This window comes from Populus nigra, chromosome 9 (genome assembly GCF_951802175.1).
Source record: "Populus nigra chromosome 9, ddPopNigr1.1, whole genome shotgun sequence".
NCBI lineage: Eukaryota > Viridiplantae > Streptophyta > Magnoliopsida > Malpighiales > Salicaceae > Populus > Populus nigra.
Window position 1 is genome coordinate 4,050,465 of NC_084860.1, and position 18,611 is coordinate 4,069,075.

General features: G+C 35.0%; 2 protein-coding genes and 1 non-coding gene across 4 annotated transcripts; all 3 read left to right on the forward strand.

Annotated features, from left to right (window-relative positions):
* The first annotated feature begins 201 nt into the window (after nt 1-201).
* Nucleotides 202-9,327, forward strand: LOC133702834 (probable 2-carboxy-D-arabinitol-1-phosphatase). Of its 2 annotated transcripts, XR_009843789.1 has the most exons (8): nt 202-494; nt 6,777-6,928; nt 7,022-7,141; nt 7,224-7,323; nt 7,589-7,728; nt 7,812-7,891; nt 8,145-8,475; nt 8,598-9,327. XR_009843789.1 is itself a non-coding variant. In XM_062127149.1 (7 exons), the coding sequence occupies exons 1-7, from the start codon at nt 353-355 to the stop codon at nt 8,269-8,271; spliced, it is 861 nt and encodes a 286-aa protein (XP_061983133.1). In that variant the 5' UTR covers nt 202-352; the 3' UTR covers nt 8,272-8,553. The 2 variants fall into 2 exon arrangements, 1 of the variants encoding a protein (XP_061983133.1); XM_062127149.1 differs by lacking the exon at nt 8,598-9,327 and having other exon boundaries at nt 8,145-8,553.
* Nucleotides 9,328-9,407: 80 nt separating this feature from the next.
* Nucleotides 9,408-9,490, forward strand: TRNAL-UAA (transfer RNA leucine (anticodon UAA)). The gene has a single exon. It is a non-coding gene; the product is annotated as a tRNA-Leu (tRNA).
* A 2,689-nt stretch (nt 9,491-12,179) lies between these two features.
* LOC133703272 (pentatricopeptide repeat-containing protein At2g33760-like) lies at nt 12,180-14,087 on the forward strand. The gene has a single exon (XM_062127735.1). It carries the CDS (start codon nt 12,221-12,223, stop codon nt 13,976-13,978), a length of 1,758 nt encoding a protein of 585 aa, XP_061983719.1. The 5' UTR covers nt 12,180-12,220; the 3' UTR covers nt 13,979-14,087.
* The last annotated feature ends 4,524 nt before the right edge of the window (nt 14,088-18,611 follow it).

Below are 18,611 nucleotides of genomic sequence, written 5' to 3' on the forward strand. Positions count from 1 at the left end.
GAGAGAGGGGAGAGGAAATGCAGAAAGAGAGGGAGAAGACAGAGAGGGAGAAATCACTTAGGGGTAACATCAGAACCTTTTAGAAACTAGAATGGTAACAGTGATAATTCTTAAACTATAACAGTAGAATTGAAACATTGATGAATTTATAGGGACGAAAATGAAGTTTACCCTGGAAAGAAAAGGGGTCAAGCAAATTTATCTGATCAACATTCACCATAGTCCCCAGTCAGTATTTCCTCGTCAATGCATCTAAACCACCAACTGACATGGTAGAGAGCCAAATGGGACATAAAAAAACAGAGAAGAACCATTAACACACACTTGGTTTTCGGACACATCTTACAGCAAGATGATTTGTGGAGTTCTCACCTTCAGAGCTCCTCTTTCTTCAAGCTCTTCATTCCCTTGTGATTCAAAAAGACCTGCTAAGCATTCTGCCAGACTCAAAATTCAATGCTCAAATTCTAGTCCGGACATTCCTTTAACCACCGGTAAGTTATTGCTTTTGTACTTCCCCATTCTGTAAGCAATGGATTAAGTTTCCATTATAAATCCAAGACACAAAATTGTACAGAATCCAGTGTTCTCGCTATATGTTTCAACAAAGTTGTTTGCATGCTTTACTTTCAAGTGGTCTGGGATTAATTATGAGAATTTGGTTTTGCAATATAGTTAGTGTTAATATCATGGGGACAAACAATGCCCCACCTCCACTAATGCCTAGTGGGAACACATCACCTTCCACTTAGCATAAAGTGGAGGCATAAATGGTGGCAACTATTTTGCCGTAATTGGTGGCCTTGACTTCTTCCCCCAAGCTTTGGCTATAATTAGACAAAGTGAAGAGTGTTGGTGTGCGAAGAATGCAGAGAAGAGTGAAAACACAGAGAGAAAAACGTGAGAGAGAGAGCTTGAGTTGAGTAGAGAAGATTTCTCCTCCTCCTTGTTTTGTTGTTTGTATTGTTTCTAAGCTTGATTAATACAAACCAGTAGCTCCGTGGAGTAGGCAAGTTGCCGAACCACAGTAAATTTGTGTGTTTGAGTTCGGGAATAACCCAACAACTGGTATCAGAGCTTGTTCTTGAAAAAGAGGGTGTTTGATCCAAACTCAAAAATCAAAGTTCTCAAAACGTGTTTTTGACATTATCATCGCGTAGAGGAAGAAGAGACGAATTCACTGGTGAAAACCCGGCGAAGAACCGACGTCCTGCATGCCCGCACGCGCCAACACGCGCCGACGACAGCACTGCCCACGCGCGACCACTCGCGCCACGCTCTCCACGCGTCGTCTTCACCCGATTGTCTGCAACTGAACCGGGTTGACCCGCCACGCAAGCAGCCAGTCAGCAGCCACGCCAGCAACCCTGCACAGTCATCCGCCACGTCATCCGTCCAGTCAGCAGACACGTCATCAACTGCCACGTCAGCCGAAATTACGCGTGCTTTTGCCACGTCAGCAAACGTGGGTCCCAGTTGGCCTACGTGGATGCCACGTCATCTTGACACGTCAGCAAAAGTGAGTTTTGATCCAGTGCTTCGCAGACACTATTCTGGCCTGACACGCGGCTTCATCTGCACCGTCCGTTGATCCAAAACTTTGATTGTTAAAATCGGAGCCATCCGAAGTCCGATTGGGGTGATCTCAGTGTCGTTTCCAATAGTTTTGGCCGTTCCGGACACATCTGTAAGGTCAGATTTGACAAATTCGAATCAGAGAAACAGTAAAAATGGCAGATGAAATAAAGGCTGCGGGAATTGAAAAATTTGATGGATCAGATTTTGGATATTGGAAAATGCAAATTGAAGACTATTTATATGGGAAGAAACTTCATCTTCCTCTGTTGGGGAGCAAACCAGAAAATATGCCAGAAGAAGATTGGTTGCTTCTTGATAGACAAGTTTTGGGTATTATCCGGTTATCTTTATCAAGAAGAGTTGCTCACAATGTTACAAAAGAAAGATCCACTGCAAGACTGATGGAAGCCCTGTCTGGGATGTATGAGAAGCCATCAGCAAATAACAAAGTGCACCTGATGAAGAAGTTGTTCAACTTGAAGATGACAGAAAGCACCTCTGTTACACAGCATCTCAACAACTTCAATACTATCACAAATCAATTGTCATCTGTAGAGATTGAGTTTGATGATGAGATCCGTGCACTCATTTTACTAGCTTCACTTCCAAGCAGTTGGGAAGGTATGAGGACAGCCGTGAGCAACTCAGCTGGAAAATCCAAACTGAAATATGATGATATCCGAGACTTGATTTTAGCTGAAGAAGTGCGAAGGAAAGACTCAGGTGAAAGTTCAAGTTCAGGATCAGCTCTCAACATTAACACTCGAGGGAGGAGACAGGATAGAGGTTTATCCAGAGGCAGATCCAAATCAAGATACAGAAGTAAAAGCAAGTTCGGACCCAGAAAGCAGGTTGAATGTTGGAATTGTGGCAAACCTGGTCATTTCATGAGGAATTGCACAAAACCGAAAAAACCTGAAGCTGACTCTGCAAACGCTACCACAGATGAGGTGCAAGACGCTTTGATTCTTGCTGTACAAAGTCCAATTGATGATTGGATTCTTGATTCTGGTGCTTCATTCCATTGTACACCACACCATGAGATGATGCAAAACTATGTTGCTGGAGATCACGGTGTAGTCTATCTGGCCGATGGACAACCAATGAAGATTGTGGGTATAGGAGAAGTGCAGATCAAGACAATGAATGGATCTACATGGAACTTGCAAAATGTAAGGCATGTTCCTGGACTAAAGAAGAAGCTGATCTCAGTCGGACAACTTGATGAGAGTGGTCATTCAATCCTTTTTTCTGGAGGTATGTGGAAGGTATCAAAGGGAGCAATGGTTTTGGCTCGTGGAAAGAAAACCGGCACCCTGTATATGACCACAAGATTTGCAGACATTATTGCCTCTACTGAAGCAGAAAATCAAGCACAGCTATGGCACTGTAGACTCGGCCATATGAGTCAAAAAGGGATGAAAATACTTCAGTCGAAGGGAAAACTGCCAGAGCTTAAAAATGTTGATCTAGACATTTGTGAAAGCTGTGTTCTTGGAAAACAGAAGAAGCTTAGTTTCTTAAAGGTTGGCAGGGCCTTAAGACCAAGAAAGCTAGAACTAGTGCACACAGATTTATGGGGACCGTCTCCAGTGGCATCTCTTGGAGGTTCTCGGTATTACGTAACTTTCATTGATGATTTCAGCAGAAAGGTATGGGTCTACTTTCTGAAAAATAAATCTGATGTGTTCGAAACATTCAAGAAGTGGAAGGCTATGGTTGAAAATGAATCAGGTTTAAAGTTGAAATGCTTAAGATCTGATAATGGAGGAGAATACATTGATGGAGGTTTCAAGGAGTATTGCGCTGTTAATGGTATCAGAATGGAAAAGACCATTCCAGGCACACCACAACAGAATGGCATTGCTGAAAGAATGAACCGGACCATCAATGAACGAGCTAGAAGCATGAGGCTGCATTCAGGGCTACCTCAAACATTCTGGGCTGACGCAGTTCATACTGCAGTTTACTTGATCAACCGTGGACCATCAGTTCCTTTGGAGTTCAGATTGCCCGAGGAAGTATGGAGAGGAAAAGAGGTACAACTTTCTCATTTAAAGGTCTTTGGGTGTGTTTCCTATGTGCATATAGATTCTGATGCTCGCAACAAGCTAGATGCCAAATCCAAGAAATGTTTCTTCATTGGCTATGGAGATGAAGAATTTGGATTTCGGTTCTGGGATGATCAGAACAGAAAGATTATCAGAAGCAGGAACGTGATCTTCAATGAGAAAGTTTTGTACAAAGACAGATCAAGTGCAGAAACAGATATGACTGATTCAGATACAAGTCCACAAAAATCTGAATTCATCAGATTAGAAGGGCTTCCCGATGTTACCGAGCAAAACAAAACTCAAGAGTCTTTACAAGAAGATTCAAGCACATCTGTACCCACCACTACACAAGATGATGCAGATCCAAGTGAACCAATTGTTTATGTTCGCAGGTCTTCAAGGACTGTAAAGCCCCCACAACGGTTCACACTTCTACTGAATTATATTTTGCTGACAGATGGTGGTGAGCCGCTAAGTTATGAAGAATCCTTACAAGATGGAAACTCAAGCAAGTGGGAGTTAGCCATGAAGGATGAGATGAGTTCGTTGCTGAAGAACAAGACCTGGGAGCTGACCACACTACCTGAAGGAAAGAAGGCTTTGCAAAACAAGTGGGTCTACAGAGTAAAGACTGAGCATGATGGAAGCAAACGGTTCAAGGCAAGACTTGTTGTAAAAGGGTTTCAACAAAAGAAAGGGATTGACTACTCTGAGATATTTTCTCCAGTTGTGAAGCTTACAACAATCAGAGTTGTTCTGGGGATAGTAGCAGCAGAGAATTTACATCTTGAACAATTAGATGTAAAAACAGCTTTTCTTCATGGAGAATTGGAGGAAGACATTTACATGCAACAACCAGAGGGGTTTGAAATACCAGGAAAGGAGAACCAAGTCTGCAAGCTAAAGAAAAGCCTATACGGTTTGAAGCAAGCTCCAAGACAGTGGTACAAGAAGTTTGACAACTTCATGTGTAGTTCGGGATACACAAGATGCCAGGCTGATCACTGTTGCTATGTCAAACATTTTGATAACTCCTACATCATTCTACTATTATATGTGGATGATATGTTGATTGCAGGATCCAACATTGAGGAGATTGACAAGCTGAAACAACAATTGTCAAAACAGTTTGAAATGAAGGATCTGGGAGCTGCTAAACAAATACTTGGCATGAGAATCATCAGAGATCAAGACAAAGGCATACTAAAGCTTTCACAAACAGAGTATGTCAAGAAGGTTCTCAGCAGGTTTAGTATGGATAATGCTAAACCAGTAAGTACACCTCTGGGGAATCATTTCAAGCTCAGCAAAGACCAGTCACCAAAAACTGAGCTAGAAAGTGGATACATGGATAAGATTCCATACGCCTCAGCTATCGGCTCTTTGATGTATGCTATGGTCTGTACTAGACCAGACATTGCCCATGCAGTGGGAGTTGTAAGCTGATATATGAGCAATCCTGGAAAGCAACATTGGGAGGCGGTGAAATGGATCATGAGATACTTAAAAGGTTCATCAGAGACATGTCTTACCTTCACAGCTGGTGGTTTGAAACTTGAAGGTTTTGTAGACGCTGATCTAGCAGGAGATGTTGATAGCAGAAAGAGCACTACAGGATATGTATATACTCTAGGAGGGACTGCTGTTTCCTGGAGTTCGACCTTACAAAAGATCGTCGCTCTTTCAACAACCGAAGCTGAATATGTTGCAGTTTCAGAATCTGCAAAAGAGATAGTATGGCTACAGAGTTTCCTGAAAGAATTGGGCAAGATGAATGAAAAGGGTACTTTGTACAACGACAGTCAGAGTGCAATCTTCCTTGCCAAGAATCCAGCATTTCACTCCAGGACGAAGCATATTCAGATCAAATATCACTTCATCCGACAATTGCTAGACGAGGAGCAACTACTGCTAGAAAAGGTCTGCGGAAGCAAGAATCCAGCTGACATGTTAACCAAAGGAGTTACACTGGACAAACTGAAGTTGTGTAAAACTTCAGTTGGCCTTCAAGGATAAAAGATAATTTCATTGTTTGTCTCCAAGTGGGAGATTGTTAATATCATGGGGACAAACAATGCCCCACCTCCACTAATGCCTAGTGGGAACACATCACCTTCCACTTAGCATAAAGTGGAGGCATAAATGGTGGCAACTATTTTGCCGTAATTGGTGGCCTTGACTTCTTCCCCCAAGCTTTGGCTATAATTAGACAAAGTGAAGAGTGTTGGTGTGCGAAGAATGCAGAGAAGAGTGAAAACACAGAGAGAAAAACGTGAGAGAGAGAGCTTGAGTTGAGTAGAGAAGATTTCTCCTCCTCCTTGTTTTGTTGTTTGTATTGTTTCTAAGCTTGATTAATACAAACCAGTAGCTCCGTGGAGTAGGCAAGTTGCCGAACCACGTAAATTTGTGTGTTTGAGTTCGGGAATAACCCAACAGTTAGCTCTGTGGCCTGTTTGACCTGTTAAAGGATGTAATTTTTCCTCAGTTGATCATTTTATGTACTCTCAGAATAGGGTGCTTGCTCTAGTTTTAGTCTTGCAGATATAACTATTGAAAGCCTTACAAGTTTCTTGAGAATCTTCATACGACTTTCTTCTGTACACAAGTAACACAACCACCCCAGAACAAATAAGAATTGAGGCCTAGAAAATGTTGGTGTCCGAAGGCCATCACACTAGGATTTCACCAACTCGTGCCTTGTAGTGATAGAGAGTACCAAGCCAGTTTGCAGGGTACTCAGTGTTCTGGTTGCAATTGCCTATTTGGAGAAATGAAGAAAGAAATTTATGAACTGTACCAATCTGAGAGATGGTAATAAGTATTTCCTGGGGAAAATCTCAACAGTGATAGGAGTTCAATAGGTTGCAGTTTTTCTATGTAATGAAATTAATGAAGCCATTGAGCACATATGGTGTTTGGCATAAAAAGAAACCCCTTTTAGCATATTTTGTGTGAATGGCAATAGCATTACATAATCTTAGTATACATGACATGATGCCAACCTATATGTGCACAAGGCATTTATGCATGATACCCCCTTCCCTCCATCTGCCGCGATCACAAGGCTTGCTCAATCAATCTTGTGAAGTGCTAGGTGACGCTTGTTCCCAATTGAAGCTGATTTTTGTCATGGATTTATGACAGAGAAGATTGTAAATGACTCTTATTTGACTGGCGGTGCATATGATTTTGATAGAGCATCAACGTCACTTACTCAGAAGTTATTATCATCTCCAAAGAAGGTTACTATTGTAAGGCACGGTCTTAGCTCTTGGAACAAAGAGAGTAGAGTTCAGGTTTTTAGCTTCTCTCTTGCAATTTGTGGATAAAAATTTCTTTTTTGACCATTCTCTGTAAGCTGCTAACCTGATTATGTTATGCGTACGTAGGGAAGCTCAAACTTATCTGTCTTATCAGAAACAGGAGTGAGGCAAGCGGAGAGGTGTAGGAAAGCCTTGGGAAATATGTACTTTGATCGGTGCTTTTCAAGTCCAATATCTCGTGCCAAGGTTTGATCAATGATTGCCATGATTGGTATCCTAACTTTCAGTTTTTCTCTCTATCAAATTACAAACTTGGCATTCAATGCAGTCCACTGCCGAAGTCATATGGCAAGGGAGGGAAGAGCCACTGGTTTTTCTCGATTCATTGAAAGAGGCCCATCTATTTTACCTTGAAGGCATGAAAAATGGTCTGTTCTTTTTGTTTTATTTGCTCAGCTACTGCTAAAGCTTGAGAATTTCTTCGTACAATTCTCTTGTTTGCTCGTCATGTTCTTTCTCACCCCGTCACGAAGTTGTGGTGTTCATAAGTCATAACTCAGTCAAATTTGAAGAATGAGCAGTCAACTTTAATGAATAAAACTAGCCTCTACAATCTATGTGGAGAATAACACTGAACATGCATTTTTCTGTTCATTTTTATAAGACTAAATCACGTTCTGAATTTGGAGGCAGTGGATGCTAGGGAGAAATATCCAAAGGAGTACACAACATGGAGAGAAGATCCTGCTAATTTTACTGTCAATGGCATCTACCCTGTGCGAAAGCTATGGGGGACGGCTAGAGAAGCTTGGAAGGAAATATTGTTATCATCTGTGAGTAACTTTGCTTCTGATGGGTATACCTTATTAGTTTTCATGAAATGTTAAGTCTACTGACTTGAAACTATTTTCTTCAGGGAGAAAACTTTTTGGTCATCACACATAAGTCAATATTGAGGGCATTGATCTGTACAGCTTTGGGGCTAAGTCCAGAGAGGTATGCTGGACTTGAAAAAATGTCAGTAACCCTGTTTAAGGCATAATGATCCTTTGGGATATCTACAGCTAGTTCTCAAATACCTAGAACATCCTTGAGCCTTGGGCTGTTTTTCGGTATTAAGTTTAATGCGGCCTTATTTGGACATTTTATTAAAGCCTGATTGCCACCATGCTTGAGTATCAGTTTTATACAACAGAAACACTTTTCGCTGCATACTTTCAGCTTATAAGTGCTTTATTTGTTGGTTCAGGTTCCGTTCAATTGATGTAAATAATGGTGGCATATCTGTATTCACTTTCAACAAAAAAGGAGAAGCAATGCTTCAATCTTTGAACATGACAGCTCACATGTACAATGATCATACCTATCTTTACTGAAACTTCAAGACTTCACTTTTTGGCGAGGAAGAAAATTCTGCTGAAAGGAAACACACAGCAGAAACAGTGATACAGTGCTCATGGAATGATAATGGGCAGAGTAATTTTGTTTGGTTACCATGAGGAGTTAAGGATTGTAGTTTAGAAGTTGAAAAGGTGTAACGGATGCATATTCTTAGCCCACGCTATGGTCGCTTGTCCATGGTAAAGCTTTTATCTGAATTCATTATGAGAAAACCTGCATTACTGTGGAATAGTATTCCTGCAAAGCCCTTTCCAGAATATTCGTTTTCTCATTATTCTCTCTTCCAAAGTTCTTTTCTCAGCTATCATTTTTCTCGTTGAAGAATGGATTCTTACAAAGCAAGAGGGTTAAGGACTCGAGTTTGAGTCCCAACTTTGTGAATTCATTAACAATCACAAAAAAATGTATACTTGGAACTGATAAAGTGGCAGGCTTAGGAACCTGAAAAGCAGAGATGTACTGAAGCTTTGTTTTGGCAAAGAGCTAATAACTTGTCGGGGAGTCGATGAACCGCTTGGTGTCAACCGTCCATTTTCTTGGTCATCACTTCCGGTATCGTTTCTTGATTTAAAAAAAAGGGTCATGAGGCAGTGAGAGCTGAGTGTGTTCTAATAGAAATTACATATCACTGCAGAACTCTTTTGGCTGCCTTTGTTGAACGGTGATACAAGGAATTTATGGAAAGCGAGAACGGAAATGCGTGACCATTTTATTCTATGTGAAAGAAAAAAGGTTACTAGAAATGGACATCATATATTTGGTTTTTGCCATCAATATTATTGAAATGGCAGAAGGAATGTTGCACAGGAGAAGGTGTAAGTGCCTTCAGGCTGCTGCTTTTCTTCTTCTTTCTGGTTTGAAGTCTTCTGTGCTCAAGTATCTGGCTGCCCACAAAATTAAAATACCCTCAAGCACCGGGAATTGTCGTTTTAAGTTCTATAATTTGGTGCAAAATACAGTGTAAAAGTAAGTATAAATACCACATTAGTTATCCAAAGAATTTTGAAGGAGAAAGAAAAAAGTTATGGCCATCATTGCTGCGGGATAAGAATACATCATTGAATATAATAATACTATACAATTAAATTAAATTCGAGAAATGTAACAAACGGCAGGTTTGCCCGAGAGGTTAAGGGGGAAGACTTAAGATCTTCTGTACATAAGTACGCGTGGGTTCGAACCCCACAGCCTGCATTTTTATTTATCATTATTATTATTATTTTATTACTCGTACTTTATGGGCCTCTTAATATTTCCATCGTCTTTCTTTCTTTTTCCTTTTCAGGTTCTCTGTTGAAATCTTTCTCGGTTCATTGATTTTTATCCCATTTGATCGAAAAATACTGAACGATGGCACAAAAGTCTATATCCAAATCACTCTAATATGAACAACCCATAATTGTTTTTCATAAATTATCTTTTAATTTGTACTAGAATTATTAGATATTTATATACAAACACATAAAATCTTTATGGATAATGAAAAATTTATGGATGTTTCCCGGCTGAAGGTAGTTTTGGACTCCCCATTAGACTGCAAATGTGATCTCATCGGAAAGGTTGATGAGGGTGGTCATGGTGGTGTTCATGCAAGAAGGTCAAGAAAGGAGGCTGGTATGGGGGAACGGTGGTGGGACTTTGAAGAAAAAGAAAAGTCGTCAGTGGTTATGATTCAAATTTCTGCCGTTGTTGTGAGATCTCTTGTCATTCAGGAGAGAAAAATGGTGGTCGCGAGGACAATGATTCCTCAGTTTTACTTTGGTTTCCTTCTAGATTATTCTCCCCCACTACGCTCATATCAGATCATGTTTTATTGTGAGGTGTTAATTTAATATAACTTTATCTATTTTATAAAGTTAAAAATAATAAAAATATAATTTAATTTTTAAAAAAATTAAGATAATATTTATTTTAAAATAATAAAATGATGATATATAGAATTGATTCAGATCAACTTAGAATAATTTGTTAAATTCACAATTCAGGTTATGATATCAGTATAAATCTATAAAAATTAAATCAAATCAGATTATTAACCTTAATTTTTATTTAACACAATATTAAATATTAAAATTTTAAAAAAATTCAATTAAAAAAGGCAAATCAATAATTAAAGTCAATATACCAAATTAGAATTTGACCCATATTATTATATAAAAATAACCTTATGTAAAATAAATCAAAACAAATTATGAAGTTTATTTTCTAATCAACTCAATATTAAATAATAAAATTAAAAAAAAATAATAGAGAAAAATGATCTAAAAAAATGACGTGAGTTAACCCCATTAAGCCACAAAGTAAGTGATTCATGTGATGATACTATAATGATATTATAGAGAACTAAAACAAATTATAAAATCTAATTTACAATAATAAGTAAATAGAAAAAAAATTATTTATAAAGAAATTAAAAATTAAAAATAATTAGGTTAATCTATGACACTTGTAATTTAAATTATAATATTAAAAAAATTAAAAAAATAAATTATAAAACTCGAATTCAAATTTAGTTCAAAGAATGAATTATTTTTTTTAAAAAAAAAAACATTTGTTCCGGTGAACAGTAATATATAAGGAGGGGAATGGTGATTTACCATTCTCAATTATTTCTTATTAAAATGTAAATACAAGAGTGAAGTGTTATTTAGGTAATGCTGGCATGTAGGATGGAGGTATAGGGTGGTGTTGTTTGTCTAGGTGATGCTGACTTGTAGCACGTAGGTTTCTGTAGCAAGCACACAGCGCCAAGCACGTGTTGAGCATATGACAAATTATTGCGGCACGTAGGTGGCCGGGTGGCCGTAAATATTATGTGTGCTCCCCACATTAATTTATTGCGGATTTGTAACAATATATATAGATAATTTTAAGTAATGTTAAAAAATAAAATTAAAAAAATAATTAATTAAAAAAATATAAATAAAACTCGAGTTTATCAATGTTAACTCATCTAACTCAGTCATGATAATAAAATAATTTTAAAGAAATAAATTTAAAATAAATTACGAAACTCAATTTTCAATTAACTTAATATTAAAAGATAAAATTAAAATAATTTATTAAAAATACTTGAATCAACTTGATTAACATATTATTAAAACCATGAGATTATAATAACCTCATAAAAATTAAATCAAAATAAATTATAAAAAATAATTTTTAATAAACTCAATATTAAATAATATAATTAAAAAATAATGATGAAATTATTATTTATGTGAGGAAATAAACAATGAATTCATCTCTCTTTTTAGTTTTTTAGTTTTCTTTAAGAAAATAATATTCTTTTAATGTCATATTAGAAATTTTTTGTTTTTTATAAACGTTTTGGTATATTTGTTATTATTTTAAAAAAGTTCCGGTAACAATTTAAAACTATTTTTATTGTAGTGGTATATTTGTTATTTTATCAAGTAATAAATTCTTTATATTTTTTATAACTTTTGGCAACAATACACATTATTTTTTATGTCATTCTAACTCTTAAATTTTTTTTTTATTTAAACACTAGTATATCATATATAAGATTTCAAATTGGATAAACCTCAAATATATTGTATACTATTAAAATAATATCAGTCCTGCATCCAAATTATTTTTATATTAATTTTAAACAATTTAATTTCGCAATTACATATTTTTAGTAAGATTACTTAAAGTAAATGTTAAATTTTCTATACAATGATGCTGGTTTTTTTTTTAAAAAAAGAAAAAGTATAATTTATATAAAAACATAAATAAAATATCTTAGAATTAGATATATTTTTTTAATTAAAAAATCATGAAAGTTTAAAAATAAAATTAATACTAAAAAAATAAAAAGATTGTTTAATGGCAGTTTTGAGGATGTTTAAAAAAACGTTTCCTCACCCGCCAAAATAGCATAAAAACAGGACAGCAGCAGATTCATGGCATACTTTCATGGAGACCAAACAACACCACAAACTCCCACATTCTCCGGCCTACAATTTCCTTCTCCAAGCTGGACCACGTCTCTATCTTCTCCACCAAGTCCACGCCCACATTATAGTCTCTGGCTATGGTCGCAGCCGATCTCTTCTTACTAAGCTTCTCAATTTAGCTTGCGCTGCTGGCTCCATTAGCTACACGCGCCAAATCTTTCTCGCTGTCCCAAATCCAGATTCTTTCCTCTTCACTTCCCTTATCAAATCCACCTCCAAATCCCACAACTTCTCAATTTATTCCCTTTACTTCTATAGCCGCATGGTCCTTTCTAATGTTTCACCTTCAAATTATACTTTTACGAGTGTGATTAAATCTTGTGCTGATTTATCGGCTCTGAAACATGGTAGGGTTGTTCATGGGCATGTTTTGGTTCACGGGTTTGGATTGGATGTGTATGTTCAAGCTGCTTTGGTGGCTCTTTACGGGAAGTGTGGTGATTTGATTAATGCGAGGAAAGTGTTTGATAAAATACTTGAGAGAAGTATTGTGGCATGGAATTCAATGATTTCTGGGTATGAGCAAAACGGGTTTGCTAAAGAGGCAATTGGGTTGTTTGATCGAATGAAGGAAACGGGTGTTGAACCGGATTCGGCCACATTTGTGAGTGTTTTATCCGCTTGTGCTCACTTGGGTGCATTTAGTTTAGGGTGTTGGGTGCATGAGTATATTGTTGGTAATGGCTTAGATTTGAATGTGGTGCTTGGTACTTCGTTGATTAATATGTATATAAGGTGTGGGAATGTGAGTAAAGCGAGAGATGTTTTTGATTCGATGAAGGAAAGGAATGTAGTGGCTTGGACGGCAATGATTTCTGGGTATGGAACAAATGGTTATGGTAGCCAAGCAGTTGAATTGTTTCATGAAATGAGAAGAAATGGATTATTTCCTAATAGTATTACATTTGTTGCTGTTTTGTCAGCATGTGCTCATGCAGGGTTAGTGAATGAAGGGCGCCGGTTGTTTGCAAGCATAAGAGAAGATTATCACTTGGTGCCTGGGGTGGAGCATCATGTTTGCTTGGTGGATATGCTTGGTCGTGCAGGACTTCTCGATGAAGCATACAATTTTATCAAAGAAGAGATTCCTGAAAACCCAGCACCTGCTATTTTGACGGCGATGCTTGGAGCTTGCAAGATGCATAAGAATTTTGACCTTGGAGCACAAGTTGCTGAGCATCTCTTAGCTGCCGAACCAGAAAATCCAGCTCATTACGTGATACTCTCAAATATATATGCTTTGGCAGGTAGAATGGACCAGGTGGAAATAGTCAGAAACAATATGAATCGAAAATGTTTGAAGAAACAAGTTGGCTATAGTACAATAGAAGTGGATCAAAAAACTTACTTGTTTAGCATGGGGGACAAGTCTCACTCTGAGACAAACGCGATTTATCATTATCTAGATGAGTTGATGTGGAAGTGTAGAGAAGCGGGTTACGTGCCAGTATCTGATTCAGTGATGCATGAATTGGAAGAGGAGGAGAGAGAATATGCACTTAGATACCATAGTGAGAAGCTCGCAATAGCATTTGGGTTATTGAAAACGAGCCATGGAACTCCTATCAGGATAGTGAAGAACCTTCGAATGTGTGAAGATTGTCATTTGGCCATTAAATTTATTTCAGCTATCTCCAGTAGAGAGATTATTGTCCGTGATAAGCTTCGCTTCCATCACTTCAAGGTCGGCTCATGTTCTTGTCTGGATTACTGGTGAAGGCTCCCTTTTGCATCTTTTAATCAAATATGAAATAAATATCATTTTGTGATGCCTTGATGTACCTTTCGAAATGGACTTGGAGACGCATCAAGATTCAATTGGTCAACAGGAGTCTCATCATTTTGTGATTGGGAGAAGCAGAAACAAATATGAAGGGCATCGATTGTTCATTCTCAGTCATGATCCTGTTCAGTTAGACATGGACAGGCTAGAAAAAAGATGAGCGAGAAAAAAAGAAATAAAAAAGAGAATCTATAGGCATAGAAACTATGATTTTAACTCTTATTATGACACTATCAAAACAAATCTTAGCGTGATGAATTCAACATTATTAAAAAAAAGACTATCAGCGATTACGCGAGCATGTCACAGATGTCTCATAAAGACGATAAAGATGATGGGTGGCCGACTTATCTTCTTGACAGCAAGTTGCTGCGTTTTTATAGAATCTACTGCTGCATAAAAGTACACATTGACACGCAAGTTAGTTCAATCTTCTTCGCATTCAAGAATACTTTGATGCAATCGAAGAGGTGTACTTTAACTTATTATATTTTAAATTTATTTTTTAAAAATTATTCATTTAAGTTATATAAATTGTACAGTCACTAAAAATTTAAATAATTATTAATTTTAGAACATTTAAAATTAATTAATATATATATAAATTTGTGATTTCAGATTCGAGCCTTATAGTTGCTCATATGATGGTCATTGGAGGTTTATATGGTCGTTAACTTCAAGGCCCGTGAAATTAGTAGAGGTACGCGCAAGCTGATCCAGACACCTACGTTAAACTATATATATATATATATATATATATATATATATATATATATATATATATATATATATATATATAAAATTAATCCGAATATTCATATTAATTTTAAAAAAAACTTTTCATGCTCAACAACTCGAACTTGTACTATTTCACAGTAGACCCATTAAGTAATACTCTAAAAGGCCTGGGAAAAGCACTGTAGTTTTCTCCTCGCCTGTACTTATATATTATAATTATAATTATAATAATATATACTAAAATATAGCTGTCTTTTTTTTGTTTTTTTTGTCGTTTTTATTTAATTTTTTTTTGTGTTTTTTTTTAATAATTTTTTTAATTTAAGTTTGTTAATGTTATTTTTTTATTTAGATATCAGATTTTAATGACACGGATTTCGAGTTTGGCGGGTTAACCATGAATTTTTTTTAACTTTTTTCTTTTTAATTAATTTTTTTCATTTAGTTTAGTTTGTTAATGTTAAATTTCTTTCTATTTAATTATCAGACTTTCATGACACGTATTCCGGGCTTGACGGGTTAACCTGGCTTGACGGTTTAACCAAGTTAACCCATCAATTTTTTTTTCTATTTAGTTATTAAACTTTCATGATGTGAATCTCAGGTTTGACGGGTTAACCTGTGTTGAAAGGTTAATCTAGTTAATTCAGATTTTTTTCTTTTTCTTCATTAGTTTTTTTTTCCTGTTGGTTTTTTTTTTCTTTTTCTTCGTTAATTTTTTTTCCTGTTGGTTTTTTTTGTTTTTATTTTTATTAATTTATTTAATTATCACACTTTTATAACACGACCTTGCAGCCAGACCCACATCCAAGACTATTAGTTCTGGTGTTGTAGTCAAACTCACTTAAACTTAGATCATGCAAGTTTAATGTTATTATTAATATTATTTTTGGGTTAGGCGTTGCAGTCAAACCTAAAACTCTCGATATAACTTTAAAGAAAGATCTAATATTTTTAGATTTTAATTTTTTATATTTATTTTTTATACAAAAAAAAATAAACTTGTAGTATCGCGCGGGTCATATAAGTAGTTTTTTAACGGAAAACATGTGTATTATTGAGTTTCTTTGAATATTTTGCTGTTAAATTCACAAGAACTCATCAAGGAGTGGACGAGGGCAGCTAGAAAACAAAGCCAGTACATAACGAGAATCCTGACAACTCTCTCCAAGTTCAAATCATTAAAAAAAAAAAAAGGCAAGCAAGTAAGTGGAATCGGCAAATTGAACTTATTTTACCGTTTTTTTTTATCGGGCATTAATTTTAATTTCATCGGAATTTATTTCACTGTTTCTTATTAGGTGCTAATTCCTTTATTGAAATTAATGCTACTGTTTCTTATAGGATATTAATCTCATCATCAGAATTAATTTTGGGTATTAATCCCTTCATTAAAAAATTACTTTCTTCCACTATATATTTTACAAATTAAATATAAAATAACATAACATATCTAAAACATTATAACAATAATATTACAAAAAAGAAAAATGTTAAGGTGTAGAACACCTATACGCAGTCATGATTTTTGAGTGCCTCCTTGCTACAGCACGGTTCCAGAAGTTCTCATGTATCAATAAACATATCATATTTTCTTTTTATATTTATTACCAAATAAATTTTTATTTTCAAGCATTTATCTAATAATTTAAATTAGCCAATAATAATCCATTTGACTTATTCAATTAAAACAATCATCTTTCGGGTAGTTCATTTCAAATTAAAATTTTCATTCATTTCCACATTTTCCCGATTCTATCAATGAAGGAAATCCCATATAATCTCGCACATATAATTATTTCTTACATTTTTTTTTTCATTCTCGTTACTTTAAAAAATTCAGAATTTTAAATTAAAATTAATTCTAAATATGAGTTAAAAACTAACTAATTTCATATGGTTTATCATAATCAACTCTTAATACAAAAAGTAAAGTGTTTAAACATAATACAAGTGAACTATCGACTCTTATGTTTAAATGGATCAGACTCACATGCAACGAAGGGATTTAGAGTTTGTGCGGTAAAATAATTACTAGTTTTTTTTAAATAATTTTTGTGTTAAAATATATGTTAATAATATTTTTTATTTTTTAAAAATTATTTTTAATATTAATACATCAAAACAATTCAAAACATACAAATCATATTAAATTTTAATAAAATTTCAAAATTTTTAAAAACACAGTTTAATCATGTTTCCAAACATTACCTTGCAAGTTCGAGTAATAAATATCTCACTTAAAAAATAATGTGAAAATGGAGATGGAGCCCACCATTGCATTGCATGTAAACCCTTCTGCACGCAAACCCATATATCTTTTTAAAAGAACGAAAACTCCCTTACGAAGTGGTAAAGGTTTTTTTTTTTTTTTTTTTTTTTTTGCGTGTACTTCTGGAGAGAATCGTTTCTGCTCTGTCTATTTTATATGATTAGAGTTTATTTAGCAGTGTGGTTGTGGTTGCTTTTCAAATAATTTTTTATGTTAAAATATATGTGAATGATATTTTTTTATTTTTTAAAAATCATTTTTGATATCAGCATATCAAAATAATTTGAAAACACTAAAAATATATTAATTTGAAATTAATAAAAAAATAAAAAAATTTTAAATTTTATCAAAAAACTCACTCCGCTCAGGGTGTTGATAAAAGATACAACAAAGAAGACTTTATGTAATATTTATATAGCTAGACTAGAGTTTAATGGGATCTAAGTCTTTAATCGTAACTTATAAATTTTATACAAAACAAGATACATTAATTTTAAAAACATAACATGGTATATGTAGTGAACACTTTCTAGCTCCAAAACATGATGCAGTTAGGGGTGAGAAAAAAACCAAAAAATCAATTAAATTAGAAAAAAATAACAAAAAAAACCGAACTGTGAACAAAAACTAATTAAAATTTTGAAAAAACCTATCGGTTCGGTTCGATTTTGATTTTATAAGCCTGAAACTGAAAAAACTGAACCCAAATAGAAAAAAACAGGGAAAAAACAGAGTCAAATCAAAAAAATTAAGCCAAACTGGAAAAAACCGAGCCAAACCTATTTTTGTTCTAAAATAACCGAACCAAAACTGGTCAGTTTAAACCTGCTTTAGTTTGTTTTTGGTTTTTTAAAAAAAATTAGTTTGGTTAATTTTTTAATAAAAATCAAACCGAAAATAATCACCCCTAAATGGAGCTATTTCACCAAGATTTGTCCGCAACGTTAATAAAACAACATTGCCATTTATTTTGAAGCTTATTTAATAATATAATAGCGATTATTTTTAAAAATATTTTTTTATTTAGAAATATATTAAAATAATATTTTTTTTATTTTTAAAAAATTATTTTTAATATTAATACATTAATATAAATATACTAAAATAAAAATATTAATTTAAAATAAAAATCTCCCGTGGGGGCTCAAATGTGAAGAAGGCATTTGTGGTCAATTTTTAAAATACAAAATCAATAAATTTTTTTTTTAAAATACAAAATTAATATGACCACAAATGCCTTCTTCACATTTGAGCCCACCCACACGCGAGTGCACTGTCATCAAGCTCGAGCTGACAGCTTCTGTAAGTATGACGCACAGAAATGTCTTGTTGGGTAGCGCCCAACAACCAAAAGTCCATGATGGCAAAAACAAAAACAAAGAACTTTGTACGACGCACCCACGTGATGTTGAGACCTCGTTTGGTAATGCGGCAGCGGCAGTGGTTGAAAGCAAATATTAAAAATCAGTGTTCGGTTATTGTAAACCACCCTTTTTTCACATAGATCCTACCTAAAAACTGAGGTCGAAACTCAGTTTATGAGAAGCAAGTTTTATC